The sequence below is a fragment of the Crocodylus siamensis genome, chromosome 5, assembly GCF_052110815.1.
Source record: "Crocodylus siamensis isolate JL-2025a chromosome 5, ASM5211081v1, whole genome shotgun sequence".
Lineage (NCBI taxonomy): Eukaryota > Metazoa > Chordata > Crocodylia > Crocodylidae > Crocodylus > Crocodylus siamensis.
In genome coordinates, this window is record NC_143399.1 from 196,588,556 (window position 1) to 196,609,415 (window position 20,860).

Here is a 20,860-nt window from a genome sequence, read left to right on the forward strand (position 1 = left end):
AGTTAGTTTACTCCAACATTATAGGGGTGCATGTGTAGACACGTTTACTGCACAGCTAATTAGTCTAGTACACAGTAAACATCTTGTGTCAGTGCCAACTTATGACAGGACTCAATATGAATGAACAGGGTGAGGGAGACTACTGGAAACTTCACTCCTGTGCTTTACACGTGCAGGCTACTCAGAAGCACAGTTCTCAGCAGAGTGCAATGACTGTTCCCTCCTGGAGTTCATGAGCGCATTTAAATGGGAGTGGGAGGCTGTGTTGGGACAAAGAGGTGGTGTCATTCTAAAAGATGGTGACGTTTGCACACCAAGGACTGGAGGAAGGGATGTGTCTATGGCACAATTCCTCCCTGAGGCTCTACTGGCCAGGTGTTGCTTCACACCAGAGGTGTAGCAGGACAGCTGTGACCGGGGCGGATGCAGGGGGATGCACTTTCGATTCCTGCTCCACCAAAACTTTAAAACCAGCTGCCTGGATGGGGCAGCACCATTTTTAGTCAGGCAGTGCTGAGGGAGTCAACTGATTTTAATAGTTTAACATCATCTCCCCCAAATCTGCTAATTCCTTTCTACCCCCACAGGTGTTAATGGCTCTCTATCTTCTTTAACTGGCTTGATGTTCCACTATTCAAATTAATCTTTTTTCTGCAAATTTACTGGCTGTTAGCCATTCCTTGTAATGATAGGCCTGCAAACCATTTTCAGATGTAGCTAAATACCTTAACTCTGGTGTGGTAACATTAACTCAGATGTAAAAATTACCAAAGTGATGTACTGGAGGCACTGTCGTGACAATTAAGAAAACTCGATTTTGTTTTATGAATCTGAATAAGAGATGCACATTTAACTATAATGGCTGTAGAACTAATGACAAAATATCTTTTGATTATCTCGACTATTTTTGGCTTAGTTTGTTGTGCTTTTTAAAACTTAATATGTTATTTAGCAAATTAGTGCACAGTCCAGTTGCTGTATTTGTTTTTGCTTTGATCTTAAGCTAAAAAATGTAGTGCGAGTTCCCTAGCACATTGGTAAAGCTTCTAGTTTCTCTTTAACTGGAAAAAAATGTGTGTTGTGCTATAAATAATGATGTGCTACATCTTCAGCACCCCACCATTTCAAAATCCTAGATCAACCCATGGCTGTGATGGCACCTATTTTTGCACGCCTCCCCCCAAAGGTAGCCCCCTCGGTTACACTATTGTGTCACATGAGTCCTCCTTTATGTGAGCACAATCTTTCTGTCCATGTCTGCAGAGCTCTCATCCTGAAGAGATAAGGGGCAGCTGCAATTGTGTTTTTGTAGAAGTAATACAAGATGGTTTCTAAGGATATGCTGTTAATCAAGATGCTAGAGTGGTTACGCCGTTGCTGATAAGTCCATCCCTAGTGCCACTCGACGTAGCAATCACAAGGGGCTGTGCAGCATATATAGTACTTATCTTTTTCTTTTGTTGGTTGAAATTGTCAATAATGACACCTATGAAGAGGTTCAGTGTGAAGAAAGACCCAAAGATGATGAAAATCACAAAGTAGAGGTACATGTATAAACTACTTTCCCATTCGGGCTGCTCCTCACTCTGCACAGACAAAAGGCAAACATAAAAAGAAGAGGGAGAAAAATTGTGCCATCATCACATGTATCAAAATATTTTTGCTGTTAAAATAATCTGTCATTCAGTTGCAAATAATAGAAAAGTTAGGTCCCCATTAAAGGTTCACTTCTGGTGTCCAAAATGCCACAATGATTTCTGTTACATTTTACAGTGCTGTCACTATGATAACACCATCATTACACACTAATGGCAGCTTATCAAAACGTACACCTTTTGAATGCATCCACTGTACTGTATTAAGTAGGAGCCCAAAAGGGTAGCAAATTAAAGTCCTGATTAGCCGCCTTCTTACACGAACTAGAAGTACTCTTGGATATCAATGGCAGAGCCACAGTGTAATTATATGCTAATAGATGTCACTGTATTAAAAGCTATATGATAGTTAGAAACCACCGATTGTTAATTATAAGTTTTCTTTCTTACATTAAGAATATGAACTAATGTGATCCCTGTTTGAAGTCTATTGGCAAATGTTAATTTCTTAATGGTGACCACTCAGAACTAATTGCAACTGCCTTTTGATATCCTGTAATGAAAAAAAAAATGGAAAATCGAAAGATCTAGTCAGTCTCAAGTTTGATGCCAGCAGTTCCAGGGTTTTAAGTTTTCTGTCTGGCTCAGGCACTGTGGGGAACAGAAACCAATGTGGTATTTCCAAAAGTTATTTTAACATGTAATGTAAAGTGCTGTAGCTCCATTCAGCCTATTTATACCAGGTCTGCATCTGGTCTTTCAAATCCTACTCTCCTGTTTGTGTGACAGGCATCAGTGCGAGTGTGTTGCACCTTCAGATGAGGGTGTCGATCCCATGTTTCAATACTTTAATATGATTATACCCTTTTAGTTACATTTCCAAGGTAACTTTGAAAACAGTATGACCCCCACTACACAAATGATATGCCAGCACCTACATCTATTCAGAACAATGGCAAAACTACCATAGTTATCAATGGATATATGATGAGGTGCTGTATATCTTATTCACTTGTCTACCACTGACTACATTTAGTGCTGAACTTCTATTGCAGTGGTTCTGACTGTTTTTACCCTCAAGGAAACCACCATAGCTTTTTGGACTTTAGAGATACTCCAGTTGACAGCCACTGAACTAGAATCTAGTTAGTGCCAGGTCAGGGTAGTGGGGGTAGGATGTCACCCTACCATGTCCTGCTTTTTCACCATCTGCCCCCTCCCTGCCTCTGCTCTGGGCCTGAAGGGTCCCACTGCCATAGCTGACTTCCAGCGACCCTCACAGTAGTGACCAGCGACACATGCTCCCACATCCTGTCCTACCTGCCCCAGGAGCATAGGAGGAGTGGGAAGGATGAGCTGGGCTGAAAAGTGCAGCTTTGTGGCCCCACATTCACTCAACTGCTCTCATGGGTGCCACTTGTCTGCAGGATGCTGGGGCACCCAGTGGGAAGAGGATCAATTACTTATCTCCTGGCACAGGGGCTGAGGGCTGCAGCCCCCCTGGAAGGATCTCATGGCACCCCAAGGTGCTGCACCACCCTGGTTGAGAATCACTATTCTATTGAGTGATAACATTCACTAACACACGGGGACAAAATTCTTTACGTTAGACCTAGTGCATTGCCAAGGAAGACAAGTTGCACAGGCACAACTAGGGCCACCATTATGGTCTTTCATTCTAATGACTGACTGGTGACACAGATGACTCCAAGTTACCAAGCACTGGAAATCAAAGCCTGTAAGCTATATCAGAAGCAAGAGTAGTTAAGGAACATTGTGAAGAGAGAAGAAATAAGGGGGTGGCAATATTTTGGGCTGCTAATCATCCTGACTGGAGCAAAACTCAACTAAGACAGGAAAGGAGGAAGCAAAAGGAAAGCATTTAGTTTCATTAACTTACCCCTCGTGAATCAACTGCTGCATACATAATTTCCATCCAACCTTTAAATGTTGCCTGAGAAAGAAAAAAAACCCAGAATACATCATTCTGAAAAATATAAGCACATTTCAATTGGTTACATCATCACTTTCTAGTGTCCTTCTGAAAAATATTATGCAAAGTAGGCTCTTCACTGTTAATAAATTGCTTTTTCCTTTCAAACCATAGGTATGCACGGGTATTTGTTCACATCAGGTGTGTCTACATGTGCATTTAGGCATGCCTAAATTTAATGTACACTAACTTAATGCTCATTAAGGTGATTTAGGCTCTCATCTACACATGCATGCAATAAAGCACATTAATGCTGAGTGCATGGGCTGACATGGGACTAAAGTTAGTTCTAAGTCCATCCATATGCAGCATTAATGCATCTTAACACATCTACACATGCATTAATGTGCTTTAGCTATTCATGCCTAAATTTGTGGGTAGATCTTGCCTGACCAATCTCATTTCCTTCTATGACCAGGTGGCATATCATCTGGACAAAAGGGAAGAAGTTGATATCATATATTTGGACTTTAAAAAAGCCTTTTACCTGGTATTCCATGATGTCCTCATGGAAAAATTGGGCAACTGCGGCCTTGACTACTCCATAGTCGAATGGCTGGGGAACTGGCTCTGCGGCAGGACCCACAGGGTGGTAGTTGACAGAACTGAATCAACGTGGCACTTGGTGACTAGTGGTACCCCCCAAGACTTTGTTCCTGGACCTGTACTCTTTAATGTCCCCATAAACGATCTGGAGACTGGTGTCAGAAGCAGACTGGCTAAGTTCGCTGAGAACACCAAACTTTGGGGAAGAGTGTCCACACTTGAGGATAGGCTGGTGACCCAGCCTGACCTCAATAGGCTTACAAGGTGGGCAGATGAAAAGCTGATGGCATTCAATACAGAGAAATGCAAGGTGCTCCACCTCAGGGAAAAAAACCCCGCATCACACTTATAGGCTCGGCAATGATACACTCGCTAGCACCGTGACCGAAAGAGACTTGGGGGTTATGACTGACCACAACATGAACATGAGCCATCAATGCGATACTGCCGCTGGCAAAGTGAACAAAACTCTGGCTTGCATTTACTGATGCATCTCAAGCAAGACCCAGGATGTCATCCTCCTGGTGTACTCAGCCTTGGTGAGGATGCAGCTGGAGTACTGCATCCAATTCTGGGCTCCACAATTCAGGAAGAATGTGGACAAGCTTGAAAGAGTGCATTGGAGAACCACACTCATGATCAGAGGGCAGGAGAACAGGCCTTATCAAGAGAGGCTGCGAGCCAGGGGACTCTTCAGCCTGGAGAAGCGCAGGCTCAGGGGTGACTTGGTGGCAGCCTATGAGTGCATAAGGGGTGTGCATCAGGATCTGGGGGAACACCTGCTCACCAGAGCACCCCAAGGGATGACAAGGTCCAATGGACACAAACTCCTGCAGGACCGTTTTAGGCTGGAAAGAAAAACATCTTTACTGTCTGAGCCTCCAAGGCCTGGAAAAGACTGCCCCAAGAGGTGGTGCAAGCTCCTACTCTGGACACTTTTAAGAAGCATTTGGATGCTTATCTTGCTGGGATCCTATGACCCCAGCTGACTTCCTGCGCCTGGGGCGGGGGGCTGGACTCGATGATCTCCCGAGGTTCCTTCCAGCCCTAATGTCTGTGAAATCAATTCAGTCTCCAGAATTTGAAATTCTTCCTTTCTGCACACATACAATTCAAGTGCACAAGAAATACCAATGTGCCCAACTGTCTGCATCTCTCTGTGCTAAGTTTGGTGCAGGACTTGGAGGAAGGAAAAGGAAAAGGGGGCTTCATGACACCTCTGCTGCTCCTTACCAAGTTTCTTAAATATGAAAGACATTTCTGTTTAAACCAAAGACTCTATCAGGGTTCAAGTCTTTTATTTTTAAAGATTTCTCAGGTGTGAAAGGGTGGCAGCATCAACTACTAAGATGCTAAGAAGTGGTTTTTAGTATTCTGCATCAAGAATATTGCCCTCTGTTTCCAATATATGCTTTCCACAGTTCCAAGACTGATAATAAATTACACAGCCTTAAACCTGCCTCTGCTCTAAATCACCCTCACTTTATCAGATTCTCATTCAAGTTGCAAGGATACAAATAAGGAGTAAATCAATGGCTGTATTTTGATTTTATAATTGTTATGAGAAAAGAATCAGCTACGTTTTCTTTCACTGAGCTACCCTGATTTATACTAGTATGCTAGGAGGCAGAATCATGTCCAATACTCCTGCTGACACTTGGGGTTGAGTTTTCATTGCACCTAATTCCAGATAATGCTAACTGGAATTTTGTGCGTGACTCCCAGAGGGAATTCAGCCCTTCGTGTGTAGCTAGGTATGCCTAAAATACTTTGTGAAAAGTTCCATTATATACCCTCTGCTATTCAATTAAGTCCTTTGGGTAGTGCTTGCAGTCTATTCTCTCTTTTAAATACTACTTAACCAATACAAATTTTATTCAAGAGGTCAGCCCTATTTATTTTTCATGAATTCACATAAAACTATTCAAAATGCCATACACGTTTCCACTACAGGCTAAAATAGGCAGTCCCTGAAAATCAGTACTTGGGGAAAAAAAATCTATCCATACATGACTGTTCAGAGTGTCAGAAAAGAGTTTAGAGGTCAGGTGACATTTTATTGAAACAAATGAATATTTAACCCTACCATGCTGATCGCTCTCAACCCTGCCATGCTGAACCCTCTCAGCTACTCTGATAGTTTCCTTTTTGCTGCTTTATTTCTAATCCTGTAAAAGGCTCTCCCATTTTATTATAGACGCTTACAGTTCAGTCTTCTGTTTAGAAAGGCTGGATGGAGGAAATAAGAGGTTGCATCATCTGTGCCAGCAGAAATTGATATGCTCTCAACTTGTACTTTCCTCCTTTTTTAAGAGAAGTCTTTTCACTAGACATTATATCTCTGGATATTCCAGCGCATGTCATAAAAAGGCATTTAGCAAAATACAGGGCAGTACTTGGTGACAGTGATTGGTGAACTGTTCTGAGAAAAATATCACAGGAATGCAGAGCTTTGATTTTGTATTTTCCCAAGATGTCCAGAAATAAGAGCATTAAAAATCCCATCTGGCTTCTGGAAGGCTTCCCTAGACACTTCCGCAGAGAGGAGCAGATATCAGGAATGAGAGAAACATAACATTGGGACAAGACATGACGTATCTGGAATTAGTAGCCACTTATACCCTGGATCTAGAAGTGACAAAATCTTCATGGGGGTGTTTGTGATATTATCCTTCCTGGAAGCTATCCAGAGGAACACCATATTCAGCAGAAATTGTCACACGATGAGATTATCTGCTGATAAACACATTTTGGAGCACGATTGTATTTCATGATTTGACTGTGGGTAAATTAGGGCAGGTGTGGATAGGTGGACCATGGCAAACTGCCCCTCACCTTTGCATGACCAAAAGGCACCTTGAAATAAAACAAACATTTCATTTTTACATTCCGAGGTTTTCTTTTCAAATGAGAATATAGACATCACAATATGAATATCACAATTAATTTTCAGTGGCTGCTTTTTAAAGGCAGAAATGATTCATTTTTGTATCTTCAAAAATACTTTGACTGGAACGCCTCCTTAGAGAAGCGTTTTAAAACTAAAATAAAACTGTGCACCACAAGACTTAAGGAACAAAGGCAAGATACCATCCACAAGCAGCAACGAGTTTCTTCCTCTTCTGTGTTAACTCTGTTATCTTCCAGTTTCACTACTGCTTGTCTCCAATCCATTTTATTCTATAGCTAATACTAATTTAATGTACACCGCTGTGCTGATTAGCATGATTTTTGTTCCCAGAAAGACCCAATTCAGGGCTTGTGAGCCCTTTGTGAGAGAAAAGCTGATGCCACCTATGCTGCTTCTATCTAACAGGTTCATAAATTCGATCACATTGCGATCACTTTCTCCCAGGTGTCCCATCCTTTTCACATTTTCCACCAGTTCTTTCCTACTGGTCAGTGCAAGAGCCAAGATAAGAGTATCCCCTATTTGTAACCACAGATTTCTGGATCAGAAATAGATTAATAGATTGTGACGTTGGAAGGGACCTTGGAAGATCATTGGGTCCAGCCCCCTGCACCAAGCAGGAAAGAGAACTGGGGTCAGGTGACCCCAGCAAGGTGCCCATACTAGTTAGGTAGTCCATCTTAAGCTCCTTAACTACTGATCTATGCTATATCACTTTGCATAAAAATATCATTTTTATAGTCTTAAATGGGCAAGAGGTGGGGATGCTGCTTGCCGTTCTGTCTTGAAGCAACAGGCAGTAAGAAGGAACTGGGGCTCAGGTGGCCTTGCTCATATGGGCACGATGTACTGTCTAGTAATGGGGTGGAGGGAACTTGTTGTACAGGTGTGGCTCCAATAGACACTGCTGGCATCCCAGAAGCAGAGGACATGTGGACAAGCACTCGAAGAAGAAAGGTGAGCCAGCGTAATGGAGAGAACTAAACCTTCAGTCAGCTGGGGTACAAAATGCACAGTCTTCAAAAAAATAAGAAATTCAAATGATAGAAAGTGCTAGAAGCAACCTAGTGGGCTCAGTCACTTATCAACAGTAAAAAAAAAAAAAGGCGGAGGAAGCCTTGTAAATGATACTCCCTATTTTAGAGCCATCTTCTACCTGAGAAGAAGCTACACTTAGTCTGGATGTGCAGTGTGTTGAGAGGGATGAGGCTCAGGTTACCAGCCTAAGAAGGTGAGGAGTATTGTCAGCACTGATAGAAAGGGGAGACAAGGCATGTTTTAACCTTACAGAAGCTTCTCTAACAAGTCTTTTTCCTATCTACCCAGACAAGAATAATAACAGGGCATGAACACTGCCACACTTCACCTTTATGGGTAAGCTGGCCATGGCTGCACCATGAATGGGGCTTAAGCATAAAGGTGAATATGACTGATTGTCTGATAGAGAAAAATGGATGTCTCCCTTTGCTTCTGGTCGAATTTTCCAAATGTATGTGTCATTTTAACTAATTTTAGACTGAACGTAGAATATGCATTGATTGTCAGAGCCTTAAAACAGACCTTAATCAGAGACCCAAAGTGTTTCATTTTTCAAAATCAATTCTAATGCCAGCGTTAACATGGTACAGAATATGTTCTCTACATTTCATTTAGATTAACTCATTTTGAAGAGAGATAAATCTATTATGAATAGAAAATGTGTGGGCTCTCATGTCTGAATAGCTGTTTTACTAATAACTACCAGAGGTCTCTACCAGTTAATGTACAGTAGCCTCTGCAATTATTGGGACATTACTCATTGAGTTTATCACGCAAGAAACTGTCAGCTTTGTAGGCAAAACTTGTACATGATCACTCCAGAATATATTGGATTGTTAGGACATTAAGGGGATGTCAAGCTTCTTCACACTGGGGGCATTTACACATGCGCTTTACTGTGGAGTTGACTAATTAGCTCTGCAGTAAAGCATTGCATTCTACATGTGCACTAGTATTAGGGCATAATACATTAATTAACTCTGCCATAGGATAGTCAGGAACAGTACTATCCTGTGCCAGAGTAATTTACTCTGCTAAAACACACCTGTAGACGATGATAGGACTGGCTGGAGCACAAGGGTCCTAAAGTGCAGGGGGCCCCAGCCAGCCCCACTGCCACCCGGGGCTGACCCCTCAGGCCCCCTGCCAGCACAGGGCTGCTCTGCCCTGGCTCAGAGTGCTGTGGGCCTGGGTGCACAAGTAAACGTTGCACCCGGGAGCAGCTGACTCCAGTGCAAACTGTGCAGAAGTTTATTTCATTGCACTAATAGCATGTGTAGATACACCACTGTGCACCATCCTTTAATAGAGAGGTCGTCTAATTACACCTTCATCTCCTGCATCGTATGGATTGCTTTCCATCCCATTTGTTATCATACAATTACATCAAGTAAACCGATAAAGCATTTTGCAGAGGACATAAAGGGTGCCATCCTCAGTTTCTACAAGTTGCCAAAGCTCTCTATTTCAGTGAAGCAACATAGATTGACAGTGGTTGAGAATCTGGACCCAGAGGCCGTGATGCTGCCTATTAATGAAATTCAGCAGCTGGAAATGGGGAGTAGGAGGAGCCAGGATGACACTGGTATGAAAGAAAGGAGAGTCATATTTTCATATTCCATATCGGACCTAACTGGAATACTGGTGAGTTAAAATGGGTTTGGTACAGTCCAGACACCATATCTTGACACAAATTCCTTCTTAAAGAGCTACTTTCTCTTTTGGAATCTCTGATTCAATTTTGCATTGAGTTACAAGCACAAAAACCAACAACAAAGGTGACTTCAAATAGAGGATCCTGGTGAGCTTGGAAGCCCCCTGCAATCCTGTTTCCTAGGGTTTTGAGTGCCTCCTAGGAGACAATATTTTAGCGGTGCATAAAATTTGTCTTGGGAAACTCCTGATCTCAGCATAAAACCAAAAGCTACTCTGAATACCTATATGATAGTTTCATCAGCTCAAATATAAATAACTGACATCAGCTAAAATGTATGCTTTGCTGCCAAGATAAAGGAAAGCATAGCTGTTAACTTGGTATTTAATCCTGCAGTATGCTGATTTCAATGGGAGTTGGCCATACCATTAAGGTTTTGACTGCTGGACTTCTACCTAGCAAGAAAAAATGTTGTACGTAGAACTAGAACTTACCACCTGTAGAAGAGCCAGGTAACCAGCACCAACATTGTCAAAGTTGACTTTTACTTTTGTCCAAAAGTAAGTGCCAGTCGTATTAGACTCTGCGCAGTCGGTCATGTTGTTAATAATTCTGTAATCTAACGGCATATCCCCCGCAGTCTTGTTAATGCATTTTCCAAACTTCCCTGCAAATAGGTTCACTCCCATGATGCTAAAAATGAGCCAAAATATAAGGCAGACGAGCAGCACATTCATGATGGAAGGGATGGCACCCACCAGGGCATTCACAACCACCTTAAAGAAGTGAAATGAAAGAAAAACATACAATTATTGTGGGCACTCACATGAACTCATCCCTGAAGAGTTGTTTTGGACACTGAAGTAATGGGGCCAAGATCTCAACTGGCAAAAACTAGATTAACATGATCTGAGGATCTGTTTTGCTGCTTTGAAAGATTTAGTAACACATATTAAACTTCTTTTCCATTGTAGCTTTAAGGAACCATCTATCAGCATTTCACTCATGCAAAGAGGATTTGCCAGGTGGGATCTCTTAAGTCCAGGGAACAAATCTACCCCTGACCATTATAGACTGTTACTATGACACCTCCAACTTCATACTGGATAATGTATCTTAATCAACTCACCCCTGCTTACTAGTGCATTTAGGTGGTAATCAAAAATCATTGAGTTATAGCAAGTATTCTCAATGTGTTTAATGGATCAGGAAGAAAGGAGAGAAGCTTTCTTCTAAGCAGTAGAGCATTTAAATCTCCTTCTGAACTCAGGTCTTCTATGAAGTTTCTGGAGTTTTATGAAGCATTTTGATTAACTAAGTAAGAATTGATCCAAAGCTGTTTCACTTGAAAATAATATTCCTGTCTGCATGTTATCTAGAAATAATACCACAACCCAAACAAACATAGATTTAACATGTAACTAGCTTTTTCCCTCCCACTATAAACTGCACCCAGTTCTGCATCTTTTTATTTGTTGAAGATTTCCATTGGTTCCAGGTAGGACTGATGAGCAAACTTGTATAAAATCATGCATTAGAACATGGCATAGGAAAGGAATTGGTTATTTAAAATACTTATAAATAATACTCATGGCGGTATTGGCATAGGAACAAATGTCAACGTTTGCAATATGGTTCTCAAGCAATGCAAAGGGAATGTACAATATGCACAATATGGACCTCAAACTCACATTTTCAGTAATATCAACATGCACATCAAGGTATAACACTGATATGACAACCGAGCAATAGACATGCTATTCAACGTTCTACACCACTATACAAAATAGGAAGGCCTTTGATGCATGCAAAGCATACCATTAAAGACATTTTCCAAAAAGAAATAAAAGCAAAACCCTGCCACAAAATGTAATGTTCTTCTTGCTATATTAATGGCTTGTACACTTTTTACATGTCCACAGCTGCTGTGGCTGTTGCTACTACTTTCCAGAAACCATGTAAAGGACCTGACAGCCTTTATACAGATTCCAACTGTTAACAGGAATTTCTCTCCTTGTTTGTTCATACTTTCAAGATTAGAATCTGCTTTGCAGACACAAAGCCATTCCCCTTTTCTGCTTACATTTCTGAAAATGAGACAAAGTGATATTGATCCACAAAAATGAAATTTTATTCAGTTCTAAATCCGATTATGGAAAATATGAGTTGTTTTCTATCATATTAGTGTCCATTTTTTTGACAAGCCACTAATATAAAATTCACTTCATTATTATTTATGTCGTTCTGCATGGGGAAAAAAAAAGAGCACAGTAAAATGATCTGACCCATTTATAGTGGCAGTTTATTTTGGTACATTGAAGAAAACGCACAATTAGGAAACTCTTTCAAAGCCAAAACTACATTTTGCCCATTTCTAAAAGAGGCGTTTTTTTTTTTGGCAATGAAAGGCTTCACCTGTTCTTGTGATTGGCTATTTACAATGACTGTTCTTTTAGGGCTCTGGCAGAGGTTACATTTACGAAGCAATTCCCCTATTAATCGCACCATAAATAGCAAGCCAACCACATGTTCAAGGAATTCATGGCATAAAAAAAGGAAACAACCAGGCACAAAAATGGCCCACAAAATATGTGGAACATTTTTGTGGCTGTTTCCCATCATGCCTTAAATTGAATGTGTGGCAGGGTAGCCTGCATGGTGGGGCTTGATTGACAGCCATGCTATGGGTTGCACCTCACAGCTTTAGATGCTGACCTAGGAGCCCATGTAGGGTCATCATAACTTCACACAGTGTTTGCCTTGCCATGTGGCTCCCATGACAGACAGTCAAGCAGTCAGGCTTGTCTGTGCCTGGCTGGGCTGATGGGTATGGGGGAGGGTTAAACTGCCCAGCAAGGGGAAGCCCTGCGCTCTTATGGGCAGGAACCTTACTAACCCCAATTGGTTTGCAAGGTTCCTGTTAAAATAATGGTGCAATTGGGATCAGTCCCCGATTCCAACAATCACTCATCCTGCCACACACACGCGGCACAATAGGACCTACGATTTTGGGGACTGGAGATCAGATCCCATCTTACCATCATTTTAATGACTGCCAGGGGCCTTGGTTTTCATTTTTAGATGTAGTGCTGCTTCTACAGCATAGCTTAGGTATTTATTTTGCATTTATTGGGTAAACCCAAATGAAAAATAAATGATGAGGCAAATGATTGCTCAAGTGCTGCCAGAGCTTGTATATTAGCTTTCGTTGGCTTTTTCGTGTGTTGATGCTTTTGTTCAATGTCCATCACTTCCTGCCCAAAACTACTGCAGTTAGAGAGTGCGACAGAGGGAGAAAAAAAACAGGATTATAAGAGAGGGCAATCACAGTGCAAACATTCGTGCACAGGGACACGATCATGCAAGTTAAACATGGTGCAAATGATGGTCACCCATGCATGCTCCCTTTTAACCTCTGCTGATTGATGCGCCGTGGCTTGTAAATAACAAAATGTGACACAAGACTTAAAGTAAATCATGTAGCACCTCTGTGAATTAATTATTCATAAAGGGTCTAATTCTCCTTCCACTTTCACTGATTTGACACCAGAGTAATTGTACCATTTGTTTAAATGGAGCTATTCCTGATTTACACCAGTACAAAGAAGAACTGGTAAAGGAGCTGAATACGTAAAGACAAGTACTTTTCATTAATTCATGTTAAAGTTGAGCCTTAAACCTCACGAAAGGCAGAACACGTTACTTCTGTGTCTCAAAGCTGTAACATTGCAGAGTCATCTACAAGAGATGGTAGATGACAAGGAACGGTTCATTCCGTTACAGGCGAGACCCGAGACCTCTTTTCCCAGAACTTTTGCTGTCCATCCTGCTAGCTGCCAACTGGAGCTGCTCTAAATCCTAAGCATTTCCCCTCTGATATTTATAGCAGAGCAGATCCTTTGTTGCTGTAAACTGTTATAGCTTCACTGATTTCATGGACTATTACATGAGCTAAAATCTAGGCAGGCATATGTTTAAGGCTAGAAAAAGGCATTCTGATTAGTTAGCCTGTTCTTTTGTATAGTACAGGCCATAACATTTTACCCAGTATTTTTTCTCTCCAGACAATAAACCTCTGGGAAAGCTTTGAGCACATCTCTTAAAAAGATATAATTTAATAATTTCCAGTGATGATGAATCTGCCACGTTGTTAGGCAGGTCGTTCCAGCCATTAACTACCTTCACTGTTAGAAACACATGCCATATTTCCTGTTTAATTTGTTATGTTTGAACTTCCAGCCATTGTGTTACATTATACCTTTGTCTGCTGGGTTCAGAAAATGTATCCATCAGAAATTGTCTCCCTATATCCGTACTTATTATACATAAATAGATGGACCTGCTTAAATCTCTCACTGTCAGGTGGTTTTAGGACCTTGTAGTTCTTTGTCAATCTTTCTGAATGTTTTCAATACGCATTTTAAGTGTGAATACTACACTTCCGATACCAACCTCAGTAATGTTGTATAGGAGGTGGTCTTACCTCTCAATTGTTAAGTAAAAGTCCCTTGCTTATACATTGAAGGCTTGCATTAGCCCTCTGAGCTCCTGCATCATACTGGGAGCTTGTGTTCTTCTGGGGTACATCTACATATGCTATTAATATTATAAATGCTTAATGCATAGTAAAATAGTGTGCAGTAAGTCTTGCCTGTTAAGAGCAAATCTGCTCCCAAAGGGAGCAATCTGATACAGGACTGCTCCTATCCTGTGCTTACCCCCCTGCAGCAACCAGGGGGAGCTCCAGGCTCTCTGGGGGTGGTAGCCTGGGGGCTGGCAGGAAGCACTGGGCCAGGAGAGCTCTGCCACCTGCAGGAGCAACTGTCTCCTGGCCCCGTGCACATTGGGAAGGGTCCTTATGTGCACGGGGCCTGGAGACAGCTGCTGCTGCAAAGCTCTCTCAGCCCCGTGCACATGGGACAAGTCTCATGACCAGCAAGGTTTCCCTACCCAGTCAGGGCCTGGCAGGGAACTGCCCTGTTTCTGGGGTATCTATACATAAGCATCTAGCACAGCACAGCAAATTTGCTCCCAGTCAGCCCCAACACCAGGGGGCCAGAAGGGATGGGAAACTCCTCCAGTCCTGGCACTGCTCATTTCCCAGGTCCTCCCAGGAGGTGGGAGCCAAGTAGTGCTGGAATGGGCTAGCTTTCTGCCTCTCCCCTGCACTGGTGTTGCTCAGCTTTCTTCTCTTCCCCTGTACCAGCTCCACGCACAGGAGCTGGGAGCTGAGCAGGGACCGGACTGGGGGGGAGCTCTCTGGGGCTGGCCAGAAACATACAGCGATCCCCAAGTCCTGGCGCTACAGTACAGAGTCTACTGCACAGTAGGCTAATTTACTGTGCAGTGATATGCATGTGTAGACAGTGATGCTTTACTGCACAGTAAATTAGTTTTGTGTAGACACACCCTTGATGTATTAACATGCATATTTGTTCAACTGAGTCCAGATAACTATCTGATCCAGGTCACTCTGTATAAATGAACCATCCCTAACTATCCCTATTATTTACTATTCCACCATTTTTGTGTTATCCATAAATTTTATCAGCAAAGATTTTATATTTATTTCAGATCATTGATTAAGTTTTTGAACAGCTCTGGGTCAAGGCTATCCCCGCTGAGGGACTCTGCTAGAAACATATTATCACTGGGCAATCCCCCATGTACAATTACATTTTGAGATTCATCAGCCAGTTCATAATCCATTTGAGATATGTTGTATTGATTTTGCATAGTGCTAGCTTATAAATCAGAGTGTCTTGTGGGACTAAGTCAAAAGTCCAATCATAAAACAATATGAAATGTGTTTGATAAAACTTATTTCCCTGAAATCCTTCTAAATAGGACTAATTCTGTTATCATTCTTTAATTCTTTGTGGATGTGTCTCATATTAACCTTACCATAATTTTGCCTGGCATCATTAGTCAGGCTAAACGGACTATTATTATAACAGGGGTAGAGAGGTCATCACATGTGATCTTTTTAAGATATGCATGGGCACAGTTACAGTTGTCATCCTGAGGGAAGAGGCGGCATTTGGCCGATGAGTATGTACCAGCAGGCTTTCATGTCACAGAGAAGGGCCTTGGAAACAGGTAGAAGTTTGAAGTCTAGCGATGACAGTCCCCTGCCAAGCAGAAAACTCACGTGTAGGTGGGACCTGCTTGACACCCTCCCTACACATCTATTGAGTTCTCTGATTCACTGGCTTCAAACCTCCTCTGCTCTTTCCCACACAACCTCACCGTCTAGCCAGGACTCGAAAGCCTATGCACAGCACAGTTTAGCAAAGCATATTCTAGCAGGCCTAGAGGACGATTTTCTTGTTCCCCTCTTAGTCCTGCAAAGTGCTTTGAGATCATCAAATGAAAAACATTATACTAGTTCAACCTATCATCTTCTTCCTCTGTGTGCTTTTGTCTCAACATTAACATTATTTAATCCATCTCTGTGCTGGTAATTTTCCTTGCGTTCTGGAGCATATGACCTCCTGATAATGAAAGGTCTTACTGTCCCTAGCCATGTTAATTATGGTTAGACATTACTAAAAATAAAATGATTTGATTTTCCAGTAGCACGTATTCTCAATTACACTTTATCATAAATTACAAGCTCATTCAGTACCTCCAATAGTTCAGAAAAGAGGAGCCACAAGGGCTAAATATGTTCCTACTATGCCAGTGGTGCACAGAAAAGAAACCCCTTGTGTCATGGAGTGGCTCTAATTATGGGGGCATTAGGATTCAAACTCTTGGGAGTGATGTAACAGAAAATGGCCCATTTTATGCCACATCACTACCGAGCCAAACTCTATTCCAGAACTAGCCCAGTAACCTTAATTCTTCTCCATTTCCTCAGCAGTTCAGTCCCCCAATTTCCCCCATATTTTGGGCTACAAAATGTTGCAAGCTTTAAGACAATTTAGTTATGCTGATACAAACCCATGCGTACACACTCATGCCATCTTAAAATATGCTGTTTTAATTTGGGTGCACAAAACCAATATGAGCCAATATTAAGTTAAGTTTAAATCAATTTAAGTTCTCACACAATTTGCTCCTGGAGCCACTTTGTGTTAACACCAGCTTTTGTGGCTAGTTATCAGTGGGGCTGGGTGTATTTCGCCATCTTTTCCTTGTAGAGACACAGAGTCAGATCCTCAGCTGATATATATATATATATATATATAGAGCTCCATTAACTTCACTAATGCAACATCACTTTCTACCAGCTGAGGATCTGGCTGCTTTTGCCTATGCACTGCTGCTTTTATTACATTTTTGTGAACACTCTTTCAAATATTTTATTATCTAGCTTCACTGAAAAAAAAATGGAGGTGAATCAGGATAGTTCAGATTTGAAGACCTATCTGAATACAGCTCCTTGAACCTTTTGTATGTCTCATCATGAACATGGATAATAATACACTGTGACAACATTTTGCTGTATTTTATTAGTGATATCAATGCCTTCAAAAATGCCAGAGTGATAGTTCTGTGGAACAATATATCCACTGAGCAAAACTGGCATGGGAGAAGCATGCCAGCTGCTCCCACACGACTCCATCCCTATGCTTCTATTACTTCTAGTCTTAGTTCAGCTTCTGGGCCCTTTCTGCTCTTGGGTTGTCTTACCAGGATTGCGATGTGGGCATCTGATTGCTGGAACTTTGAAAGAGCTCAACAACTTATTGCACAAGAACTTCATACTTTGTGGCCTAGAGTGAAAGTAGCTGTATCCTAACATCTTTTCACTGTTTGTTTGCCATATTTTAGGGATTTTTGCATCTCCAAGCAGAACATGTCATTTATACATCTGCACCAGAGGGTGCACCTACACGAGATGTGTTAGCCTAATTTCATATGCATTACAGGTATGCATCTACACATGTGTGCCCCCAATGTGCATTAAAAATGCTAAAATGAGGCTAATCAGGCACTTATGGGGAGCTGGCTCTAATGTGCTAGAAATGCAGCACATTAAAACAGACTCGATTAATCGAGTCTGCTGGAACATGTAAATTGATGTGCACTGGCAGCCTCATGCATTGTGTGTATCAGCAGCGTAGCACACCTCCGCGTTGAGAAAATGGCGGCACTGAGCTTTGAACTAAAACACGTTCAATGTGCTTTAGTTCAAAGTGCACCGCCATCATTTTCACAGCGTGGGGATGTGCTGCACCGCCGATGCATGCCATGCATGGGAGCTTTTAATTAACATGGCTTACTAATTAAAAGCTCCTGGTACCACGTTGGGAGCACATGTAAAAATGGCCATCATGCCTAAATTGTATCATGCTCATGCAAATGCAGGTATCCAATTTAGGCGTGATTAGTTAAAGCATATTAACGCACATGTAGACACAACCCAGCACTAACTTTAGTGCCAGGTCTGCCCAGCCCCTAGGGGCACATGGCAGGGCTGCAGGGACTTGGCACTAACTTTAATGCCAAGTGTCTGCACATGAAGACACATGCCAAAAATTGCTTAATACACATTAAATTTAGTTGCACTTAAATGCATGTGTAGACACACCCAGAGATCTTAAAAATAGTGCTAAGTTATGCCCTATGTTCTCCTCAGAAGTTATAGTTTGCACCATAGGTGAATTCTAACCTTGCCATTGGATTTACATAATCAGTATTAACTTTGGCTAGTACAGAAGGCAGTTCACATCATTTGCTAGTCAAGCATGATAGAATAGTTAAGTAAAGAAAACACAGGTCTACATTGTCAAACATACTTGCTATGCGAAACATGCACAAACGGGTGCTCATGCAAGAAAATGTGAAAGGAAGAAGACAGGCATACAAACAAAATACAACGATAAGCGTTAAGTCACTTGGTTACGATGCTAATCCTGGCATTCCATGGTAAGATTGAAATGTATCAAAGGAAAAAAAAATGTTGCATTTGCTCATTTGTTTTCCATGTTTCTAATGCCTTTAATGTTCATTTTCATTGTAAGTGAAAAAGTCCTTGAGAACTTTCCCACCCTCTCTAATTTTAATACAATTTGAAAGCAGGGAGCAAACCCATAGCAGAATCATTTCCCCTGATGTGCTTCATAATTGAGAGGTCACTGTTAGCCAGATGTTCCCTCAGTCAAAAAGCAGGGTTTTAAACACAGCAGGATAAGTTATGCAGCGGGATTAGCTTATCAGGACATCCACCAGAGAGTAAAAGCTGTAGCTATGCTACTGCAGTCAAGACAACAGAGGGATTTTTTTTTTGACACAGCATTTTCATTCGTGTCCTTTTGCAGTCTCAATGAAAACAAAACCAAATGAAATATTGCCCTTTGACATGCTTGATGGTCACACAAGGGGCTTCGACGGTTGCTTTATTTCCTCTTACCCTCATCCCTTCAAATCGTGACAATGCTCTTAATGGTCTCAGAGCCCGGAGGGTCCTAAGGGATTTAATGGGACCCATTTCGGAGTATCCAAGTGTATTAGCTATGAGGCTTATTAAAGAGACCTGAATGGAGACACAAAGCAAAAGTCCAAACTATTAGCACATTCCTGCCATTTGGCTTCTCTTCTGCCTCTCCTACCTGCAAAGAAAAAGCCTGTTAATGGAATGACGAAGAAAAGCTGTAGTCAGAACCTGTAGTATTAGAATAATGAAGGAAAAAAACAGTGTTTTAGCATCCACATATATCCACAGTTCTTTCCAGAGAACAGAGCCTTTGTTTCCAGCTTAATGCCAACTCATTGAAAAGGTACCTAAATGATTTCTAAGGGTATCTTTTTCCCTCCAGCCAAGAATACAGCGCTCCTAGGAACAGCAGTGGGTGTTAAGCAGGCAGGAAAGAAAAAAAAAAGAGCATGGCTGCTTAATAGCATCAACATTTTAGTTTATTTTACAACTTACGGAAGTGTGGGTGCATTTCCCATGATGGAAAATAGGATGTTATATACATGCTGTATTCATGGCTTTCCAGGTGGATCGTTCTGCAAGATCCTATCATTTACCAAAAGGGTCAAAAATCTTAATGTTGCCATGATAAACATTTTAACTGGATAACACCATTGCCAATTTAAAATTTCCTTCTGAATTGCCATTGGCTCTGAGGTTATTAGGCTCTTTAAAGGAACTGTGTATATGATTTTTTCAATTCACAGTTTGCTTGTTTTTTGCTGTGGTCCAGCTCTCTGGGCAGCACCTAAAAGAGAAGACTCAATATTATTTCCCTGTAAAGAAAAGTGATCAGGTATTTGGCATTAAAACTGAACACTTCATAGACACTAAAAGATACCCTTACCCTTATGCTTTCAAATCTGGATAAGGCTCGGAGAGGCCGCAAAGCCCTCAGTGTTCTGAGAGATTTCATAGCGCCCAGCTCGTCATAATCAAGAACTGATGCTATCAGGCAAACAACTGAAATCTGTGCAGATTGAATGGAATTTGAGATTACTGGTCAGAGGAAAAATACATGGAGTAAATGGTTATACATCCCACAGTCAGTAGTCACAGCTTCAATTCTTACTGACCACTGTGTGAAAAGGAAATTGTTCCCTGGCACTGTGAGCGTCTCTCTGACTTCGATGGATTCATTTCCATCCCATCTTTTATAATCTTTTCTCTGCTACATTCCTGTGCATACTGTTTCTCCCAGCAAATCCCTTGCTCCCACCTGTCTGGAGGTATTTGTATGCTCCTCCCCCTCAATATCATAGGATTTGAGAGCTTCCCAGTTTTGAATAGATTCATCTATCTTTGCAACAAACCTGTGATGGAGGGAAGTGGTGTCCAGAGGATCGAGGCTCACAGAGATTAAGGCCCAGTCTCACAAAGGTATTTAGGCTCTTAGGGCAGAAATTTCACCCCAGGTCTCTCAGACCCCAAACTATTGTCCTAATCATTGCATAGTCCATTCTTCTCAAAGTATATTCATTTAACTATGCAAACTGGAGTAGGCAGTACTGATGTCTAAACATCTGTGCGCAACACACTCAATATTTTTAATGATTTATACATTTTTGTATGATATTTTAGTGACAACCAGCATTATGGCAGCAGCTCCTGGAGTCACTATGCCCAGGACAGACACAATAGACCAGATCCTTAGTTGGTATATTTGGGGTAGCTCTCTTAGAAGAAACTCTGGAATAGA

General features: G+C 41.6%; 1 protein-coding gene across 1 annotated transcript in view; it reads right to left on the reverse strand.

Moving 5' to 3' along the window:
- SCN5A (sodium voltage-gated channel alpha subunit 5) overlaps positions 1-20,860 on the reverse strand; it is a 317,379-nt gene that overhangs the window by 7,239 nt on the left and 289,280 nt on the right. The window contains exons 22-25 of the mRNA XM_090047773.1: positions 19,099-19,221; positions 10,232-10,513; positions 3,496-3,549; positions 1,449-1,586 (exon numbers count right to left, since the gene is read on the reverse strand). Coding sequence (XP_089903899.1) covers positions 1,449-1,586; positions 3,496-3,549; positions 10,232-10,513; positions 19,099-19,221 — 597 coding nt within the window. The remainder of the gene's footprint in view (positions 1-1,448; positions 1,587-3,495; positions 3,550-10,231; positions 10,514-19,098; positions 19,222-20,860) is intronic.